The sequence below is a fragment of the Fonsecaea erecta genome (assembly GCF_001651985.1).
Source record: "Fonsecaea erecta strain CBS 125763 chromosome Unknown Scaff9, whole genome shotgun sequence".
Classification (NCBI taxonomy): Eukaryota; Fungi; Ascomycota; class Eurotiomycetes; order Chaetothyriales; family Herpotrichiellaceae; genus Fonsecaea; species Fonsecaea erecta.
Window position 1 is genome coordinate 387603 of NW_017387252.1, and position 21310 is coordinate 408912.

A 21310-nucleotide genomic window follows, 5' to 3' on the forward strand; every position below is an offset into this window, starting at 1 on the left:
TAGCATTGTATGATTGTGTTTTGAACAGGCAGGATGAACAGGCAGAAGCACAAGCACAAGCAGACACAACTCCCCCCAAATAACAGAGATACATAGCTACGTGGCGAAGCAGATTGTCCTCGGAATATTGCTCGGGGTAATATTCTTTTGTCCATGTGCAGTGGTGGTGGTGCGCTCCATCTCAAATGTTGCCAAGCGGCGACTTGAGCCGAGTCGGTCAAGCTTCGTGGAGCTTTTCTTGTTCCTGGATCGTCCTGACTGCCACCTTGTCGCCGTGGAGCACCGTCACCATTTCCTGTTTCTTCACTAGGCGCTGACCTCCTCCCCGCAATCTGCAAGTCTGTACTCAATCACCACGTCACCTGCTGCTGGACACACCAAACAGGGTCTGTTGCCCCGCGGGGAAATTTCCAACTGGCTGTTTGCCTTTACGGAGGTTACATGGCGAGCAATACAAAGCTACCACAAGCTCCTGCCTGGTGACGAGGGGCGCAGTGGACGAGAGCGCCACTGACGAGGACTGCCAAATCCATCATCTCGCTGGTAAGCAAATGTCACAGTGAGTTTCCGGCTGCCCTCAACACAGTCCCCTTCGTCCTCGCTAGATAAATCCCCGTGATCCTCCCTCTTCCCTGTGGACATGCGCAAGCCCTTTGTCAATCGTGTCTTCAGCATCCACTGCTTGTCGAGCAAGTCTGCAAGATGAGATCGACATCTGTGTTTTCCGTCCTGGTTCTTGCGCCTTGCCTCGTCGCAGCCCAGTCTTCCACAGCGACCAGCGTGAAGGCGCAGTTCACTGTCCCAGCCAGTGCTGACGATGGCGTCACCCTTCTCCCTAACATCGATGACCCTACTGCCGCCAATGCCCAGGTGAAATGTCCGGGCTATACGGCCTCGAAAGTGAGCACGTCTTCAACGGGATTGACGGCTCATTTGACTCTTGCTGGCACTGCCTGCAACCTCTATGGGACTGACGTCCAGGACTTGGACTTGACGGTCGAGTATCAGACCTCGTCCCGGCTCCACGTCAATATTCGGCCGTCCCATATCACGTCCCAGAACCAGAGCTGGTATCTGCTGTCCACCGACTATGTTCCTGCTGGGACCCAGAGTGGTGGCTCGATGACCACCAGCGACTTGACGTTCTCCTGGGCCAATGCAAACACCACGGGATTTGGGTTCAACGTAACTCGCAACAGCACCGGAGATGTGCTGTTCTCGACGACAGGGACAAAACTGGTCTTTGAAAACCAGTTCATTGAACTTGTCACCCACCAGCAAGAGAACTACAATCTCTACGGTCTTGGGGAGGTGATTCATGGCTTGAGACTGGGCAACAACCTCACTCGGACCATTTATGCCGCCGACGTGGGTGATCCAATCGACCAGAACTTGTACGGCAGCCATCCGTTCTATCTCCAAACCAAGTATTTCGAGGTCGACAGCGACAACAGTACAACTCTTCTGACTGAGCAGCTCAATACGACCGATGCCACGAGCAACTATACCTCCTTCACTCATGGTGTGTATTTCCGCAATGCCCATGGCATGGAAGTGCTCTTAGAAGCCAACAATGTGACATGGAGAACGTTGGGAGGCAGTGTTGATTTGTACTTCTTCTCCGGACCAACACAGCCGGACGTGACACGTCAATATCTCAGTGTCATAGGCTTGCCAATGCTGCAAAACTACTGGGGATTCGGTTTCCATCAGTGCAGATGGGGCTATCAAAACTGGACCGTCACGGAAGCCGTCGTTGACAACTACGAACGCTTCGGCATCCCGCTGGAAACAATCTGGAACGATATCGACTACATGTTTCAATACCGGGATTTTGACAATGACCCGGTCCGCTTCAACTACTCGGACGGCACAGCCTTCCTCCAACGTCTCCACAGCAGAGGCCAGCATTATGTCCCCATCATTGACTCTGCCATCTATGTTCCCGATCCAACCAATGCAAGTGATGCGTACCAGCCATTCAATGACGGCAACGACACCAATTCATTCCTCCTGAACCCAGATGGGTCACTCTATATTGGCGAGGTCTGGCCTGGCTATACCGTCTTCCCCGACTGGCTCCAACCATCCGCCCGCGCATGGTGGAAGAACCAGATTGTCACGTGGCATCAAAAGCTTCCTGTCGACGGTGCTTGGATCGACATGAGCGAAGTTTCCTCGTTCTGCGTCGGAAGCTGTGGCACTGGAAATCTCACCCTAAACCCAGTGCACCCACCGTTCGGCCTTCCGGGCGAACCTGGCAACATCATCTACGACTATCCAGAAGGCTTTAACTTGACCAATGCCACCGAAGCCTCATCAGCTTCTTCGGCTTCCCAAGCCCAGGCTACCCCGACGTCGACCGCCACAGCGTCAAGCTCAAGCTCATCTTCAACCACAGTAAGCTATCTGCGCTCAACGCCGACGGCAGGACAACGCAATGTCAACTATCCCCCCTACGTGATCAACCACGTCCAAGGAAACCACGATCTAGCGGTACACGCCGTCTCTCCCAACGCCACGCACCACAACGGCATCCAAGAATACGACGTCCACAACCTCTTCGGCCATCAAATCCTTCAAGCTACGTACGCTGCGCTCTTAGCTGCGATCCCCAACAAGCGGCCTTTTGTCATCGGCCGGTCCACGTTCCCCGGCTCTGGCACGGTGGCGGGCCACTGGGGCGGCGACAACGCTTCCAAGTTCTTTTACATGTACTTCTCCATCCCCCAGGCCCTCTCGTTCAGCCTCTTCGGCATCCCCATGTTTGGCGTCGACACCTGCGGCTTCAATGGCAACTCGGACGAAGAGCTCTGCAATCGCTGGATGCAGCTCTCCGCCTTCTTCCCCTTCTATCGCAACCACAACGTCCTCTCTGCAAATTCCCAGGAGGCATATGTGTGGAGCAGCGTCATCGACGCCACTAAGACGGCCATGAACGTGCGATTCCAGCTACTGCCATACTTGTACACCCTATTTTACAATGCGCACACCAAGGGTGACACCGTCATGCGTGCCCTAGCATGGGAGTTTCCCAACGATCCTAGCCTCGCAAACGCAGACAGGCAGTTCTTCCTGGGCCCGTCGATCCTTGTCACCCCAGTGCTCACGCAAGGCGCCACAACCGTCAACGGCGTGTTCCCGGGCCTCGTGGAAGGCACCGACACGTACTATGACTGGTACAACAAGTCGCCCGTCGCGGTCCCCAGCAGCAAGAACACCACCATCGACGCCCCCCTGGGCCACATTCCCGTCTTCATCCGCGGCGGCAGCATCCTGGCGACGCAGCAGATGGCCATGACGACGCGCGACGCTCGCAACACCTCCTGGAGCATCATCGTCGCCCCGGGTGTGGATGGTTCCGCCAACGGCTCTCTATACCTGGACGACGGCGAAAGCCTGTCTCCCAACGCGACCAAGCTAGTCACCCTGACGAGCTCGGCCTCGGCACAGAACGGGTCGTCGTTCAGCCTCAACGTGACCGTCTCAGGTTCCTACACCGGTCTCGACCTCCCGCTGGCCAACGTCACGTTCCTGGGGGTGCAGACCGCACCGGCCAACACCTCCGTCACCATCAACGGTCGTGCCGTCGCCAACGCCACGTACAATGCCGCGAGCAAGGCCTTGAGCATCACCGGCCTGAGCAATGCGCTAGGAAGAAAAGTCTGGAGCGGAAACTGGACACTGACGGCGTAGTGCGTCTGGCTAGAGGAGACGAACAAGGGAGAAGGGGTGTTGGGAGGGAGCACGATTCGATGGGAAGAGTTGAGGAAACCAAAAAATTGGACCCAGGAACCAGAACAAGGTCTCGGCTCCAAAAGTATCAACACACGAGACGAGCTATAATTGTGCGGCTCTTTTCTCATGTTCAGAGAGCGCTATTCTTTCTGTATCCATCCATAGTCTAATCTCTGACTTATGTATGCTCTTCTCGACTCTCCCTCCTTCCTCCTCTCTCGCAGTGTGCCACCTTTTCGTGCTAATAATTACTAGTTTAGCTGCCCGCTTCGCCAAACCAAGAGAGCCAGCCAGCCAGCCTAATTCACATATAGTGAGCCTCTGCGGCCATTATTATATATTGTTATTACTTGATTAATTAATTAATTATAGCCCAGTCTGGGATTGTTTGTCCGGAGGGAGGGAGATTTGATTGGGAAGACCAACTGACTGACTGACTAACTAACTAACTAACGAATTATTACTGTCAGAAGTTGGAACTGGGGGGAGGGGTGCGGGAACGAAGGTCTGCACTGCAGGATCCAGGATATGAGTGAGGCAAGCAGAGACGGGAGAGATGAGATCACATCACCCTGAATGGTGAGGTTGGTGAGGTTGAGGGCGGAGCTGGAGGTGGAGGCTTGGTAAAGGAGTAAAGGAGTTAGCAATGAGCATAGCCCTAACGTAACTAAGGTTCGCCCCGAGGCGCTTTCCTTGCCCAGTCAGTTGCCTTATTATGTAATAATTAATACCAGACGTCTCAAGCAGTTTTGTTTTGGTGGGTACAAAGTTGCAAATGCGACATTGTTCTCGGTATTCAATTGTCCAGGGCCGTCAGCCGCACGGAACATGTGGTTTCACATCCTTCTGGTTCACATTGAATGCATCATGTCTCAAATTTTAAGGAGACGCAGTTTGACAGTCAGCCTGTTCGTCCCCTGACAGATCAGTTCCCTTGCATCCTCTGGCGAGTGCTTCTCTCGGTGCCGCCGATACACAGTCCAGCATTTCTCAAAAAGTCTGCTCAGCCTTGACTTCACCGCATGCGTACATGTTATCTGGCAGCACGTGTGGCCTAGCAGCCAATTTGCACTGTGGGAGAGACGCTGTGCACACATTCGTGATCGGCCCATGGTGGTCCCAATCTTTACTGGGGCGGGCATTTGTCAAGCGGTTTCTGCAGTGGTGAAGAATTTCTGACTTTCTTTCCGACACCTGGCTTCCGCACATTGTCCTCGTCGCTGCTGCTGTCGTCCAGGGAAGAAGAAGAAGAGCTGTCGTCGATAACCTCAACCCGAGGCTCTGGACCATGTCTCTCCGACGCCTGAGTGGCGCTCAATTTGGTCTTTCCCTCCAGCTCGGCCAGCCTCTCGTTTTGTTCTTTCAGTACCCTCAGCAACTCGTCCTGAATAGTCTTTTGCGCCCTCTCAGTTTGCAACACCTGCTGCCTCGCAAGGTCGATGATTGTCTCTCTGGCGGTGATGAGAAGGACAGCCATCTCGGTGGGCTTGATACCCTCCTGCCGTTCAAGTCTGTGGAACACGCGATTCAGGCGGATTGTTGGAAGGCTTTCGCGCAGTCTCTTGACCGCGTTAGCTTCGACTTCGACGCGGCGTTTGAAGGCCTCGGCCTCTTCATTATCGCGTTTACGCTTCCGTGATTCCACTGTAGTAGCTGGAGAAGGAGTCAGTCACATTGCGTGTCTATGAGGGCGCGAAATCAAGGGATTTGCTCTCGTACCTGTCGGTGTGTCCTTCGGTTTGGCCGGCTGTTTCTTTTTCTTCTCGTCCTTGTGTTTCTTCTTGTCTTCTCGCTGTCGAGCCTCGTCCCCGTGACGCTGACCTTTGCCGATGTCCGCCGGCCTCTTGTCATTGCCCCTGTCTTGCAGCTTGTGCTTGCTATTGTCTTCATTGGACTTTCTCTTTTTCTTGGGCTTGTCTTTTTCCGTCGCCTCCTTGTGGCCTGGAGTTGGAGTTTCGTCACGCTCCGTGGCGTCACTGCTGCCTGAAGATTCATCGTCATCTGTGCCTACCGCTCCGTAGAAGGAAGGCCGAGCATTCGCACGATTTTTCGCCAACGCCATCTGTTGAAAGATGTAGCTAGGGTTCGATTTCGGATCCTGGGGGACATCGATCGTGGTTGTCAAGCGCGGTGCCGATCCAACGTCTACACTCTTTCTTCCTGAGAGCGCTGGTGACAGTGCTGACAATTTGGAGGCCGAGCCAGGTGCGGCTGGCGCCACAGATCGTGCTCGTCTAGCATGGTGAGCCCATGGATCAGTTTTGGTGAGATCAACAATATCTTGCGTGAGGCTGTGGGATTTTTGTGGAGTCACACTCAAATGGCGCTTGCCATGTGGATGTTTTCGTGATTTGTCTCGGGCCATTTTGGAGCAGAGAAGCGAGGTAGCAAATAGTCACCGAGTCTTTGCTCAGACCAAAGTGAGAAGAGAGAGAAAACTGAGGTCAAGAGGCCCTGGATGCAGTCAGGTTTTCAGTCAGCGGCCACGCCAAGGTCAAGTGAAAAGAGGGCGCAGGAATGAAGTCGGTACCTACTGGTGACAGGAAGAAGTACCTGTTGTTCGATCCTGACCAAGCAGGGACCAGATGCAGGGAATGAAGTCGAGGCAGCTGGGGAGGAAGTAGACTCCTCTGAAACGTCTGTAGGAGTGGTTTGGCTGTTGTTGGTCAACTTATGAGAGGATTATACCAGACCCTCCGAACAAGGACCAAATGTGAATTGAATCTGAACAAGAAGTGCACCATTCTTTGTTTCTTTTTAAATTCGTCATCGGTAAAGGCGTCTGCAAAACGGGACCAAGGCAGGGTTCTCATAAAGGCAGCGAATCTCATTTCTTAGAATCGGATTTATCTGAGTCTGAATTATGGTAGAATCATCAAAGGCCGTTTGTACTCACAAAGGGTAGATGAATGAATGGACTCCTTGTCTCCCCTGCAAACTCGTAGATCTGGTTTCCGATATCCTTGGTATCATAAAGCACTTTTTCTTATGCAACAGCAAGCATCGCTCGAACAGCTCCATTAGGGTCAGCCGTGCCAACCTTCTCGAGTTTCCCCCAATTTGCCCAAATATCGGCCTTCATCTCTTTCAGTCGCTTGTGCATCTTCCACAGGTCACTCATGTCCTTATCGTCACGCTCCTTTTCCTCCATTTGTGATATCTTGTCGTAGAGATCTTTGTATCGTTTATAATACTTTTGAAAGCGTCTTGCCTCCTCAATCACATCTGCCCGTTTCGGTCCTGGTTTCTCGGGGCTCGAGGACCGTTCAGAGTCCGTTCGGACAGGAGCAGCGGGGCGCTTCAGGGTGGGGTGATTAGTGACACCATTCGTAAGAGGAGTTGAGTGATTTGGAGTGGACGTCTGTTGCTGATGCTGCCGTTTAGTGGGACGCTCATCGTCGGGAGGAGCCGCCTTGCGCTTCACAGCGCCTGAGCCAGGGCTTCTGCCCCTGGATACGTTCCTACTCTTGTCCGAGATGACGGGAGAGTATTTGTTGCCTTGCTTCGTTTGGGGCATGTCGGTGCTGGACGGCGGAGATGATGGGGCGGAAGAATGGTTGGATGCCTTGCTGGAGCTGGAGTTATCTAGATCGGTCGAGGTGGTGGGAGGTGAAGAGCCAAGAGGTGATGGCTTCTGCGGTGAACTGTCGTTTCGAGGCCGTGGGGAGATGCGAGAAGCCGTACTTTCCAGTTTTTGATGATTTTGAGGTTTCAATGACTTGGACGAGCCTGTGACCGCAGAACGAGGCTTATCACTCGCGCTGTTACTACCACTGGCTGACGATGAGCTCGAAAGCGAGGATTTGTGGGCAGTCTTTTTGGGAGAGGCGGTGGTCAAAGGCGACTTGGCTGATTTCAAAGGACCGGCTTCTGGTTTTCTCTTCACCGTGGACGTCGACTTCACGGTTCCTGCATCGGGCTTCTTTGGCTTGGCGACAACTTCCGAAGCAGCTTCGGCTTCTTCATCAGAGTCCTCAATGCGTTCAGAGGACTTGAATTTGGCATCTGGCTTAGCAGATTTCAGGTGCGCGGAATCCTTGTCTCTACCTTTGACAGTACCACTTGGATCGCCCTTCGCTGCAACCTTAGCGGGGGCTTTCTCTTTGCGCGCCTTTTCTGCACCCCCCGGCTCTCGGTCTTTCTTTGCTCGTGCCTTGACATAATCTCGGTCTGACACCTCATTCTTACTCTCGTTGCCGTCCTCGTTCGGACGGTCAGGCCGAGGGGTGGCGTGACTGGATACTGGTTTGTCGAAGTTCAGCTTTGACAAGATCTTGCCCTTGCCCCGCTCCTCGATAGGAAGTAAGAGCTGCCAGAGAGGGTCTTTTTTCTCTACTCTCATCCTGTCATATGCTGTAATGGCATGATCAATAGCTGCTTGTCTGTCCTCCTGCGACCGATACGGGAATTTCCAGACATCCAGTTCACGGAAACTCTTTTCCTTCAGCTCTCTTTTCCCTTCCTCTGCTTTCGACTCCCATGACACCTTATCGAGCAGTCTGTCCATGTCATCCCTGGTAGCATGCAGTTGATCGCAGATCGCTTTCGGAGTCATTGGCCGGACGGCAAGAAGATGCACGAGGGGTATGCGGATAGCATCGAGTCGGATTTGATCTTTGGTCGACATCCTAGAGGACAGGGGGGCCGAGGTAGGGCCTAGCCGCGGAGAATACGAGGCATTGAGGAAAGGGCTCCCTGGTGTAGATCTGCTCAAAGGCCCTAACAAATGGTCTTTCCTTAAAGCAGAACCTTGTCCCAACAAGGGCGATGGCTTCGCATCTTTCCGTAGTCCCTGCTTCAGGTCCTCTTTCAAGCTTGTCTCATTCGACGCTCGTTCTTCCTGTAGAGATTTGAGGGTGCTCTCTAGGGTAGCCAAGGCCTCGTCCGCTTTTGCAGTATCCTTCTCAGCTTTCTTGACCTCGAGCCTATGGCTTGACTTGCCGGTGAAATATAGAGGGGCCGTATCATCGTGGGACTTGGAGTAGATCTCCGTGGGAAATGCGTCAACGTTGCATTCGAGGGTGACTGTTTTCTTGCCGAACTGCACCACTGGTTTTTTGCCATATCGGAGCCGAACTTGCTCGTTATTTTTCAAAGACTGAAGGATGTCCTTGGTCACGGACTCAATCAAGTCTAACCGGATCACCTGGGTGGGCTCTTTCGTCTGTTTACCCTGTGGGTTGGATTTGGTGTCCCGCCTCAATACAAGCCCCTCCGGGGGGATATTAAATGTATCCATGTGGCAGAGGAGAAGGAATGGACGTCGTCAAGGTGGGAGGTTTGTAGTAGGGTTTGTACGGGTCATTCCTGGTGTTTCGAGAGTGCAGTAGGGCGGAGTCAGGGAAAGATAATAGACGTGAAGGACGGTCGGCTCGCTGCACAGCAGTGACAGCAGCTGGCAGACGGCGTCATGACACAGAATTAGAACAAAAGAAGTGAATGGCAGTGAAGCTGAACAATGAGAGCCAAGTATGGAACAAAGCCACGAAGTGTCACAGCAGAGGCGAGGTCAAAGGTCGAGGACGAGGATGAGAAGCAGGACAAAGGCATGCTGACGATTATTGGAGGGATCAGGTGTGGAGAGGGGACGAGGATGAAGCGACCTTGGAAGCACGCGGTCGGACAGTGGGACAGGCCGTGTATGGCGATTTGCTTGAGGTGTGTGTTGGTGGGCGAAAAGGTTCAGAGCGCGGGAGCGGTTGCCCTTCGATCAACAGCCGATTTGGCTCTGGCCGCCTGAGGACAGAGGACAACGGAGAAAGTTCGAGGAAGCCCAAGAGCACCCTAGGGACGCCCCAGGCTAAGTTGACGAGCCAGGGTCAGAAGCCATCGAGCCCATCGAGCCCATCGAGCCCTGTCTTCGGCAACTCGGGCAGCTCTGAGTGGCTCACCCACGATAGGCGTGAGCCACATTCTTCAGGTCTACGCCCGCCATGGCTAGCCTGCCGCCTTCCCGGGGCTTTCTGGCGTTGTGTCAGCACTGGAAAAGCAGCTGGAGGCGTTTCCCTCCGTCACACGCAAGCATCAGCCCGAGGCTCGAGCCCAGCTACTTGGAGAGTTTTGAACATCTCCCGCTCCCTTCTCCCGTTCTTGGCCCTGGATGAGGGAGTGTGCAGTAACCCCTCGAAAACTGATCGGAAAGTTAACTACTTGCTTCCGAAAGGATGCAAGAGAGGCGTGTTTCAGCGCGACGCAGGAAGGCTGGATCAGATTGATATGTTTTAGAAAACCCTCCGACCCTGACGGAGTCTCAGCCGTGCAAAGGCGTCTAAAACGGGCACAGTCAAAAGGATTGGATAGAATCGAAGGGGCCGGGGACCGCGCATCCATCGCCAGCAGGTTTTTCGCCACTGACGACCCTCAACCCTCCATTTGTGCCCCAAAAGGTTGAGTTCGGCTCGGGCTCGCTCGCTCCCCTTGCTCCCCTTGAGGTCAACCTGATGTCAAGGTTTCGCAACCAACAGGTCGACTACAGGTTTCTAGTCTTGCCGCTTGACAGGTTCTGTGTTAGGAAAATGTGGTGTGAGGCCACTGGAGCTAATACGGACGGAACAAGTACTTGTAGAGGTACGATACCCAGTGCACTACTTATGTGGGTGGCGAATGGTCCGTTCCTCTCCATTGAGGGCTTCCAGTCTACGGGTAGGACCGCACGTACAGAAGGAAAGGGTCATGCATCGTGCTGCAATATTCCGAACACAAAACTGTGCCTTCGTAAGATCTTACTCTGGAGATGCTGACGGGACCGTTGCTGAATCGACCTTCCATTTCAGGTACGCTGGGCTAGAGGGCCAGACACAGCTGGACATGCAGGAAAAATCACAACTGTGACGCATTGTGCCTGACAAATAAGCAGGCGAAATCCTGGCAAGAACATCCCCAGTGTGCCAGTCTGCCCAGACCTTAGATTTCAGGATTGTTGGAAGAGGAGCAGCCAAGTTATCGTGATAAAGCAGATACACAAATCCAGAGCACCCTCTTCCTTTCCGAGGGCGCTGATGCCTGCTCGTGCTGAACTTGTGCAGAAGGTAAGAATATTAATAACGGTGTTGCATTGGGCTTTCATCACCTTGCAGGTAGCACGGCGAGAGTGCAGGAGGCGCTAGGGCGGGTACAGGTGTGCCCAAACCGCGGCCGGGGTGGGCCAGGGGTGACCGAGAGGGACGGGGTCGCGGAGGGGTTTGGGGCTTTTGATGAGAAACCAAACCAAACGGGAGGTGACCCCGGCAGGTGCCCGGACAGCCCCCAGTGACTCGTATTATTATTCTTTGCAGCAGGCAACTCAGCGACCGCAGGCGCTTAGCTGCGCCAAAGTCCCGTGCTTCGCGCCTCTTTAGCCCGTTGGTCTCACCCACCTGGAGAAACGCCCGCCTTTTGTGCAGATTGTCCATGTTGCATACAGCCTCGTCGAGCGCGCATCTTTTCAATAATATATCCATTTTGATGCTTGGACTCTTGTGTTTCTGATCTGCCTCCGGAGCCTTCAATATGTCTCTAGGTACGTCCGCACTCTCGCTCGTGTGGATATCCACGGACGCCACACACTGTTTTACAACCCACGGAATTTTTCACCCAGAAACGCTGACTTGTGCCACCAGCCTTGGATGAGCAGACCCTCCAACATGTGGCCAGCAATGGCGAGATGGACTAGTATGCTCCTTCTGTCGCGCGAGATTGGGATTTCTGAGACTTACTTAGCGCCAGTGAAAAATGGCCGGCCATCATCGAACCACTGCTCCAACGACTCAATGAGGTACGCCATTCCATGAGTATTGGTCTTCCCACAATTGACACTCAATGTATAGATCGTGTATACCGAATTTCCTATGCCACGGCCATATCCAATAATAAATCGGCCGGCTCCTTCTTCGCCAACTCAAACACAGCCGACTCAGATGGGTGATTCCAATCCCATCTCGCAGACACCATCGACACCTGTGCGGACCCTTCCTCCCGTTCCACCCTTTCCAACCTCATCAGCAACCTCAACAAGCCATGTGCCTGATTCACTTCCTCCGTCCCAAGACGCTGAGGTTACCGCCCTGCATGAACTCCCTGCCCTGCTGTTGCAGATTCTCAATAGCGTAATCCATACCCTTCGATCATCATTCTCAGAAAGACCACCTCATACAATACAGCGTTTGGCAGAGCTCATCCTATACCCTACTAAACATTACAAAACCCTCCCTGCGTGGTTGCGGGCCATCGACCGAGTCGTCAGTGTTAGCAGTCCTGCGGATATTTTCCCACTTTCCGAAACTCCCCCTGTGGTGAATGGTGTCAATGGGGATGGGGGTGGGGGGATCCTTTGGAATAATGGCGACGTGCGCCACGGTTATGACAGCAATTCGCTGGGCAGTGATGAGAGTCTAGGCGGCGCGCTCCTGACGCCGATACCGTGGCTGCGGAATGGGATCAATGGTGGCGAGGATTCTGGAGAAGATTCAGGTCCGCTGGATTCAAACACCAGTACCAGCACAGATTGCCTGGATGACTCGTTCATCTTGCCAGTAACACAGGGCGATGCAGAGTCGTTGGTACCGGAAAGGCCAGATGGCGCGGTTACCCAAGGCGAGTTGATCCGCATGGAACAAGAGGCTGGCGTGGTGCCTGTGACCCGGAACCCACCAGAGACACACGTGAGCGGGACGATGGAAGAGAATTCGCTCATTGATGAAGGGGATGTGGTGCCTCACGCCCGTGGGCCTGACCTCGTAGGCTCTGTGGATATGGGCAGGGTCGACGGTCAAGACGTGGAAATTCACATTGGAAGCCCTCCCAGCGAAGAAGGACAAGAGAGGGCAATAGATGCGAATGATGCACAGACAGTCCTTCCGGGAGAAACTCATACTTTGGGTTCTACACCTACAAGTGCAATATCGGTAAGCGGACCTGGATCAGCGGCTGATTCCGATGATTTCGAAATCGTGCTCAAGGACGCCGTTGAGGGCGGCGATGCGGATGCCATGCAAGTCGATGAGAGGCGCGGAGATGGCGAGAAGCAGCAGAAGTCACAGTCGCCCACGGAAGACGGCGACATCGTTCTTGTGGATGCGGACGGAAAGACCGACGACGAGATCGAATCAAAGGCCGAAAACTCGGGCGAGAACGTCGGACCGGATGCTGTGGATGCCAGTACTGTGACTTGAACAGAAGCCTCTCTGCACTGGATCCAGGGACAGGTGCAAAAGACACAAAAGCCACTATTCTGATTCGAGTCAAATCTCCAAACAGGGCTTGGGAAGCTTGAATCTACCGATTGGGAAATTCGACCTCGCCACGGGCGGATCTGTACTGCGTCGACCTCAACCACGCAGAGAATGATGCTGAGGTGAAATGTATCCTTCCAACGACTTTACTCTGGCGCGACCTGCAGTGCCGCTTTGCCAGGTTTGGAATGCATTCGAGACTTGCCGTGGCATCAGAGTGTGGAAGAAAAACAAAAGGCAGAGAATTCCCTGATCACTTCTGTGAGGACGTGGAAAATGGTCAGTCCGATTTCGGAGAGGCTGGATCCATCGCTGGTCTGCCAAAGAAGTATCTACACCTCAATAGCTTGCCGATACGTATCATGAACAAGGCAGAGAGGCATGGGCGACGTCCCAGATGGGGAGAACAAGACTGGACTTTGAAACAACTGCCACTTTCATTGCATGCAAACATCGAAATATATATGTATATATCTCCGCGTGGTCCCATTCGTGTTCGTGTGCGTGTGCAAATACAACACCCTCTCCATCTCTTCTCTATGTCCCTGTTTCATTCATTCATTAATATTGTACATCGAAATATGCCGGGTTAGGGCGGCCCAGCAACGTTCGTTCCTGCGGATGTTTGTCATTGTCGAGCCAAAGCGGAAATGCCAGCCGCCCAGCTTCGAGAGATGCTGATTCAAGTTCTAGTGGTGCTCCTCGAGCCACGCCGACCTGAGATGGACACTCTGCGGGTTTTAGCGTGAGCTACTGAATGTACAAGGTTGTCGCATCCTTGTACAGCCGCTGTCCATCACATCAGAGCCGTTTGGTTCGTTCCGAATGGCCCTTTCGTAGAGTCAAGTCTCAGCGTGACCGAAAACACCCGATTCGAGGTTTTGTTCTTTGCGTCAACGCCGTTTCAACTCGACTCTCGCTTGATATCAGTAGCTGGCAAAATACCGTCGAGTTGAAGAGGATGGTCATTCTCCATTGCTTCAGACAAGGCGACTTTTGTGGCCGTCGTTTCATTGTTGACGCTTGCCGACGCCGCTCCGATAGAACCGCCATTTTCTAATGGAGTTGATCTGACGCCTTCGGCTTCTCCCTTTGCCTCAGCCTTAGCCGTGGATTTGGGCCATGCCACAGCAGGACTGCGATTTCCCACTTCCGTGGATGCTGCTTCGGCGTCCGCTGTCTCGCCGTTCCTCCGACCGACCAGCATTGGACTGTCATTTCCCACCGCCATAGAGGAGGCTGCATCGGCAGCTTCTATCTCGCCAGTCCTAGCGTTAGATGCTGCAGGGCTAGCGTTGCCCGCCGCAGTCGATGATACTGCATCTGTTGCAGCATGCCTCTTCTTCTCCTTCTTTGCCCACCTCAGCCCGCAAGCATTGCATAGCGTCTTCGGACCATTAGGCCCTTTCCTCCATTCGGGACTGTCGAGCGTTCCACAATCTGTGCAAACATATTCCTCCGTGCTTTTCACTTTCTTGTGCTTCTTGTCGATGTATGAATATCGTGCATCAGCTTTATCAATGGGAATGTGAATACCCGCGTCGCCACGAATAAGTGCTGGAGAAGTGCCACCAGTTGATATACCGTGGGATCTCTCGCCCTCGCGGTAGCGGAGCCCAGTCAACATCTCAATGGAGTCAACATGTGAGGAACCTTCGTATCGGGCCATTTTATCCCGTATGGAGTCTGGACGAGCGAAAGCATTGGCCTCGTCCAAAGCCTCGCGGGTGAGGGCAATATTTGATACGGTTGGTTTGGCAGGCGGTGGCATGCCACCATAGTCGGGGAAATCTGGCCTGACACTCGTGGATGGTGATGTAGGCGGAAGGTCGGCAGAGTTTGATGAAGCTCGGGACGCTGAGGCTCCAGCAGCCTGCTTGTGATAATGCTCTTGTTGCGCGTCCGCATCCTCGGCTTCCTCGCGTTTTAAAATTGCAATCCTGGCTTGGAGCCTGAAATTTTCAATCTTGTGCTCCAGGAATGAATCCAAGAGTTCGGAGGTTCGGGTTGGATACGGCCGGGCCATCATGAAAAAGCCCCGGCAGAACCCTGTGTGAGCCAGAGGTGCTCCTGAAAGTTCGAGTTGAGTGATTTCGTTGGTGAGATGCGGATGGCCGTGGCACTCAAATATTCGGTATTTGTTTTCAGCGTCGCGGAACCGGTGGAAAAACCGAACAGGGTTTCCAGTAGCAATACTTTCATTGAACTCGCGAATGAAAAGCGAAGAGTCGTCAGGATGAATGAAATCTGATATTGATTTGCCTATCAGTTCTTCTGGGTCGTATCCGGTTAGGTGCTTGGCCGAGGGTGAAACGTAAAGAAGTCGGCCGTCAGGTGTAAGAATATACAACAAGTCTTTGAGCTCCTCTAGTAACCGCTGGGTCCAATTCTTTCTCCTCGTAAATTCGGTCACGGTGTTAGAGTTGTGAGGGTTTTGGAAGGCAAAGTCAGTGGTAGGTAAAGGTCCAGCACCGATGCCATTGGCGGGCATAGAGCTGTCAGGGGTGTCAGGTTTACTCGAGCCATCTTGCATCAAGCTCGACTGTACGGAATCCATTGGATCAAAAGGTGTAGGTTGCATAGAGGCCATGTCGAGGGACAAAGTGTCAGAGTAGACACTCATATCTGTGGCGCCAACCATCGACGCATCTAGCATGGCTGGCTGGAGACTGAAGGAGTCCATCATAGGAGCTGGCTCGGGCTGGAACGTCCCCATTCTGCACAAACGAAGCAACGGTGGGTCTTATGCTCAACACCTGACGGACGATGTCCAGATTTTTTTGGGCTTGTTTTTTCCCTGACTTCGGGGAGCCAACAGTTCGTCGGTACCTGGCCCAAGGGGCTTGCTGAAGCAAACAGGACGCCCACAGGTGCCACCAACTAGAAACGCGGGGGAGGCTGGTGCAGCGAAACCAGCAACGGAGGGCTCGGGGGGACACGGAGCACACTCATATAAACGGAAAATACAGCCGAGGAGTGCCCACTGGAAAGTAATCCAGGGCTTGAGATGATAGCGACGACTTGCGGTCTGATGGAACTCGCTGCAACGATGGAACGCCGACAAGAATCAAGATCGCAAGATGGCTGACAGATCTGATCTTGCCGGGTTGAATGTTGCCGACAACCTGTCCTTGCCAAGATCACGTGACATGGCGCCTGTGGGGGTGTGGGGGTAACTCAAGGCGGCCGCGCTAGATGCGACGGAGGCCTTTCGCCGTGTGTAATACATCGCGTTCTTCACTTTCGGAGCGAGACGATCATCAATTGTGGCTCTTCCATGTGCCTAGACAGATCAGAAGGTGGTGGTGGCTTCATCCTGCCTGATTGAGGACTCTTTGTACGTTGTGCATAAGTTACCGAGTGTCTCCTACTGATGACCACAGCTCTCCTTACCTTCCTCTTGCCCCGAGCGGCATCTCATCAGATCCTCAGACCTTGACTGTCCATTCGCCTTAGCAAACATGTCCCGGCTTCATGTGTTGAAGATCTGCGGCATTCGTTCGTTCGACAACAACCAGGAACAACATATCAAGTTTGAAACCCCGCTAACCCTCATCGTGGGCCAAAATGGCTCAGGAAAGACTACCATCATCGAGTGCCTCAAGTTTGCCTTCACCGGTATGCAACCTCCCAACACGAAAGTGGGAGGTGCCTTCGTCCATGACCCCAAATTGAACGGTGACAGCCAGGTCAAGGCGTCGGTCCAAGTTTCCTTCAAGTCGGCCAGTGGAGCGGCGCTAACTGTTTCTCGGCGGCTGGAACTCAACGTCAAAAAGACCACACGTTCCTTGAAGACGTTGGAATGCTCGTTGGTCGTGAGCAGGCGCGGCGAGAGAACTGTCATGTCATCCCGGGTGGCCGAACTGGATTTGATCCTTCCAGAATATCTCGGTGTCTCCACCGCCATCATTGACAATGTCATCTTTTGCCATCAAGATGAAAGTTACTGGCCTCTGAGTGATCCCACCACCCTAAAAAAGAAATTCGATGAGATCTTTGAGGCACAAAAGTATACAAAGGCAATCGAGAACATCAAGCAGATCCGGAAGAAGCACAATGAGGAATTAGGCAAGTACAAAATCTTGGAGGAGCACGCGAAATTGGACAAGGATCGAGCCCTCAAAGCCCAAAAGAGAAAAGAAGCTCTTTCAGATGAGATAGAGACACTCCGGAAGAAAAGTGAGGAACTGGAGAAAAGGATATCTCACGCTCGTCGGATGGCAGACGAGACTTGGAGGAAGGGCGAAGAATATTCGAAGATCCTCGGCGCGCTGGAAGGGAAACGGATCGAGGCCCAAGGCAGACAATCTACCATCAACGATCTCAAGCTCCACTTGGTGGAAGTTGCTGAGACTGACGAGTGGCTACAAACGACCTTGTCACAATTCCAAACCCGACAAGAGGAGCTAGCGGCCGAGCTGAGTCGGGAGCAAGAGGCATACATCGAGCAACAAGACCAGATGAAATTTCTGGGTCAACAGCGAGAGGAGAAGGTGAAGTTAAAGGGCAAGTACGAACAAGAGAAGGAGGCACACGAGCGTCACCTTGAAAGACGCAAACAGATGGTGAGAGAAGCTGCAGCGAAACATCAAATGCGGGAGTACGAGTACTTGGACGATGACACCCAGGTCGAAGACTTTCTGGCCAAAATCAAGAAGATCTCCAAACATCAAAAAGAAAGTCTTGATCGGGTTAAGCTCGAACACACCGCGCAGCGACGGGACGCGCAGACTCTGATCAACAAACTGACCGAGCGAAAGTCGGCCCTTCAGGAACAAAGAGCCACTGCAAGAAGACAGATGGACTCGAATGACCGCGAAGCTGCAGAGTTTCAGAGGAGAGTTAATCAGATCACGGCCGATGAGGGCAGCAAGGCAGTAGCTGAGTCGCGTATTGACGATCTTCAAAAAGAACTGCAAAAGACACGTGAGGCTGCGGAAGCGGCCGACTGGGACAGGAAGATCCAGAGCGCAAATACAGAGCTCCGAGGGTTCGAGGACGTGAGCTCCAGACTGAGGGATGAAATGGTTCGATCCTCAAACAAGGCACAGGAGCTCGCGAAATTGTCTTACTCGAAGCAAGCCTTGAAGGACCAACAGAAGCGGCTTGACACCTTGCTAAATGCTCACAGTGACCGGATCACAGTTCTCCTTGGCAATGGAACATGGTCTGCTGATACGATCGAAGAAGCTCACCAGGACAACCTCAGAAGCGCATCAAATGAAGTTTTGGCGGCTGAACGAGAAAGAGATTCGATCAACAGAGAGTTGGAACAGCTTCAATTTAAGCAGAAAACCGTGCGCAAAGACCTCTCGGGCAAGGAGAGCGAGGTCAAGATGTGTGAACAACAACTCCGCGCTGTTATCGAAGACGGCCCCGAGGGCTATGAAGAAGCACTGAAACAAGCAGAAGAAAACGTCAAAGAAGCCAGAGAGAACAGCTCAGGTTTCAGCGGTCTTCACGATTACTACCAGCAAGTCCTCGACGCCTGTTCGGGAGACAAGCCAGCGTGTCGCACTTGTATGCGGGGTTTCACAGCCGGCAGTAAAACATTAGCGGATTTTCGAGAGCGTATCAACAAGTTGATTGCGAAGACGAAGGCGCACGCAGAACAGTCCGACCCTGAAGCGGCGGAAGTAGAATACAAGCGTGTTCTAGATCTTGGTGTTGTTCATCAAACCTGGAAGAAGCTCGTTGACTCTGAAATTCCAGCTGCTACGCGCGAGACGGCTGATCTGGATGCTCAGCGACAGGCTCTGTTGGCCAAGTTGGAGAATCATGACAAGAACGTGGTCCAAAAGCAGCAGGTCAAGCGTGATATCGAGTCCATCGGTCAAATTGTCTCTTCAATCAGTAAATGTGACATCGAAATTAAATCGCTGACCACCCAGGTGGAGGAATTGTCTGCCAAACAGAGCCAACAAAGCAATACACGGACATTGGAAGAGATTCAAGAGGAGTTGAGTTCAACTGACCAAAATGCTCGAGGAATGCAAAATGCCATCGACCGACTGAGAACCGAGCAAGAGCAATCTCGAGCCGGCATCTCCAGCATGGAGCTTGAGCTACGCGACCTGAAAAGCGTATTGAATGATATTATATTCCAGCTTGACAAGAAAGCTGCGCTCGCGGCCCGGGTGGAGGAATTCCGAGCAAACAACCAAAAGCAGCAAGAGATCATGGAGAATCTCATCGAGGAAATCGAGAAGCTAGACCCTCAGATTGCGACTGCCCAGGCCAAATACGAGGATGTTGATCAGCGTGCAACTGCCAGAGAACGCGAAATGTCAGAAGAACTCTCCAGCTTGAGCGACACGGTCAACAACCTGGATCTCCTCAACGACCAGATCCAGGCCTACGTGGTCCGTGACGGGCCAAATCAACTGGGGCGTGTCAACCGGGAACTCAAGAGTCTGGAGCAGGAGCTGGAGAATCTCCAGAGCGAGCAAAGCCGACTTACGCGCGAAATCAACAAAACCAATGAACGCATCCGGGATGGTGAGTCTACACGGAGACGGTATTCTGACAATCTTCGATTTCGACAAGAGAGCCGGGCTCTTGCACGCCTGCAAAAGGAAATTGAGGAGCTTGAAGGACATAACGCCGAAGTTGACCGCGACCGATTCCAGCAGGAATCACAAAAGTACAGCATGGAATACAACAGACTCTCCACGCTCCAAGGCGGTCTCATGGGTGAAGTCAAGTCTAAGGATAATCAGCTCTCGGAAATCCTGGAGGACTACAAGACGGATCTGAAGGACGCCCCGCAACGGTACAAGGAAGCTCACATCAAGGTAGAGGCAACCAAAGCGGCTGTAGAAGATCTTGGACGATATGGGGGAGCTTTGGACAAGGCAATCATGAAATACCACAGCCTCAAAATGGAGGAGATCAACACCATCATTGAGGAGCTGTGGCGCAAGACGTACCGTGGCACTGATGTGGACACAATCCTGATTCGAGCGGAGAATGAGTCGGGGAGAGGCAATCGATCGTACAACTATCGGGTGGTTATGGTCAAGAGAGGTGCAGAAATGGACATGCGAGGCCGCTGCAGTGCCGGCCAGAAAGTCCTCGCAAGCATCATCATCCGTCTCGCCCTGGCGGAGGTGTTCAGCACACACTGCGGACTGATTGCGCTGGATGAGCCCACCACGAATCTCGACCGCGACAACATCGAAAGTCTCGCCCAGTCGCTGAAGGAGATCATCGAGTACCGACAGCAACAGTCCAACTTTCAGCTCGTGGTGATCACCCACGACGAAGACTTTTTGCGACAAATGGAATGTTCAAAATTCACGGGGACCTATTACCGAGTGTCGCGAGACTCGGCCCAAAACTCGATCATCGAGCGACAAAGCATCGCAGAAGTTCTGTGAGCTTTTGTCCAGACATTTTCATACGCATGCCATGTGCACCGTTATCATTCGCTGAGTAGGTCGGTACCTGGCAGGAGATTTTCATTCTGCCGGTCGGCGAAATACTATTTTTCTCGGAGGCGCCATGGTACCTGAAACAAGTGACGTGGCACTGGAGCGCGTTCGAAGAGGATTGCCAACAAACCAAAGACCCAGGTGCAGCTGGATACGTGAGTTTGTTGAGTTGATGGAGAGAGTGAGACAGTGTAGTCAGACCCGAGGAATGGAACAGGCATGTGCACCCTTTTTGGCACGGGCTTCAAAAGGTGAAAATAAAGTGACAGCGCCTGGACTTGTGGCTGGGGACTTTGACCTTTAGGAGGCTTAGTGCCAGGAGACAAACAGTGGACCATGGGTGTCAGTGGCTGGCGCTGCAAGGGACCACGAACCGGGAGGGGAGGGGCTCCAACAATACGAGCGCCCAAGACTAACCCCGAAGGTAAGCGAGACACAAGCGCCTTGCCTCCTGGGGGGCGCTGCGAGAGGCACAAAGCAATAATGCGAAGCTCGGTATGCGACACTCATTTTTCCAGCATCGAAGTTCGAATGGGCCGACCAATATGGAAGTAATTCATGGAACAGAGGCATCCTACGTTTCCTGGAGAGGGCGGTGAAGCTGTCTTGCTGTCTACAAATATGCGCCCAAATTCCTTGCTGGTCACCAGACTGGGACTGCCCCTTGACACGAGAGACGATGGTTGGTCATCTGGAGCCCTCGCCTTCGGGATCGACAGCAAATCAACAAGACTCTCCCCCAGTATTCTCCATCTTGCTCAACATCGACAAATTCTCCCTGGTCTCTCCCTGGTACCGTTTTGCCACGCCACACGCTCGGGCCTTGGGCTTCCAGTGTGTCAGTCTCGATTCAGCCGCTCACCTTGGTTTCGCTTGGGCCGACTCTCAAAGCAGCCTCATCCCATCGCGATTACCCCGAACCTGAGTTCA

The 21310-nt window shown here is 53.1% G+C and overlaps 6 protein-coding genes across 6 annotated transcripts; 3 read left to right on the top strand and 3 right to left on the bottom strand.

The window, feature by feature from the left end:
- Positions 1–702: 702 nt before the first annotated feature.
- Positions 703–3696, top strand: AYL99_09371 (hypothetical protein; the record flags this gene model as incomplete). Its single annotated transcript, XM_018840878.1, has 1 exon — positions 703–3696. One exon carries the CDS (start codon positions 703–705, stop codon positions 3694–3696), a length of 2994 nt encoding a protein of 997 aa, XP_018689559.1.
- Positions 3697–4864: 1168 nt separating this feature from the next.
- AYL99_09372 (hypothetical protein) lies at positions 4865–6103 on the bottom strand (the record flags this gene model as incomplete). The annotated part of the gene is made up of 2 exons (XM_018840879.1): positions 4865–5391; positions 5458–6103. 2 exons carry the CDS (start codon positions 6101–6103, stop codon positions 4865–4867), a joined length of 1173 nt encoding a protein of 390 aa, XP_018689560.1.
- A 621-nt stretch (positions 6104–6724) lies between these two features.
- Positions 6725–8977, bottom strand: AYL99_09373 (hypothetical protein; the record flags this gene model as incomplete). The annotated part of the gene is made up of 1 exon (XM_018840880.1): positions 6725–8977. One exon carries the CDS (start codon positions 8975–8977, stop codon positions 6725–6727), a length of 2253 nt encoding a protein of 750 aa, XP_018689561.1.
- A 2249-nt stretch (positions 8978–11226) lies between these two features.
- On the top strand, positions 11227–12887 carry AYL99_09374 (hypothetical protein; the record flags this gene model as incomplete). Its single annotated transcript, XM_018840881.1, has 4 exons — positions 11227–11236; positions 11337–11388; positions 11443–11491; positions 11544–12887. The coding sequence occupies 4 exons, from the start codon at positions 11227–11229 to the stop codon at positions 12885–12887; spliced, it is 1455 nt and encodes a 484-aa protein (XP_018689562.1).
- A 964-nt stretch (positions 12888–13851) lies between these two features.
- On the bottom strand, positions 13852–15663 carry AYL99_09375 (hypothetical protein; the record flags this gene model as incomplete). Its single annotated transcript, XM_018840882.1, has 1 exon — positions 13852–15663. The coding sequence occupies one exon, from the start codon at positions 15661–15663 to the stop codon at positions 13852–13854; it is 1812 nt and encodes a 603-aa protein (XP_018689563.1).
- A 745-nt stretch (positions 15664–16408) lies between these two features.
- AYL99_09376 (hypothetical protein) lies at positions 16409–20326 on the top strand (the record flags this gene model as incomplete). Its single annotated transcript, XM_018840883.1, has 1 exon — positions 16409–20326. One exon carries the CDS (start codon positions 16409–16411, stop codon positions 20324–20326), a length of 3918 nt encoding a protein of 1305 aa, XP_018689564.1.
- Positions 20327–21310: the final 984 nt, after the last annotated feature.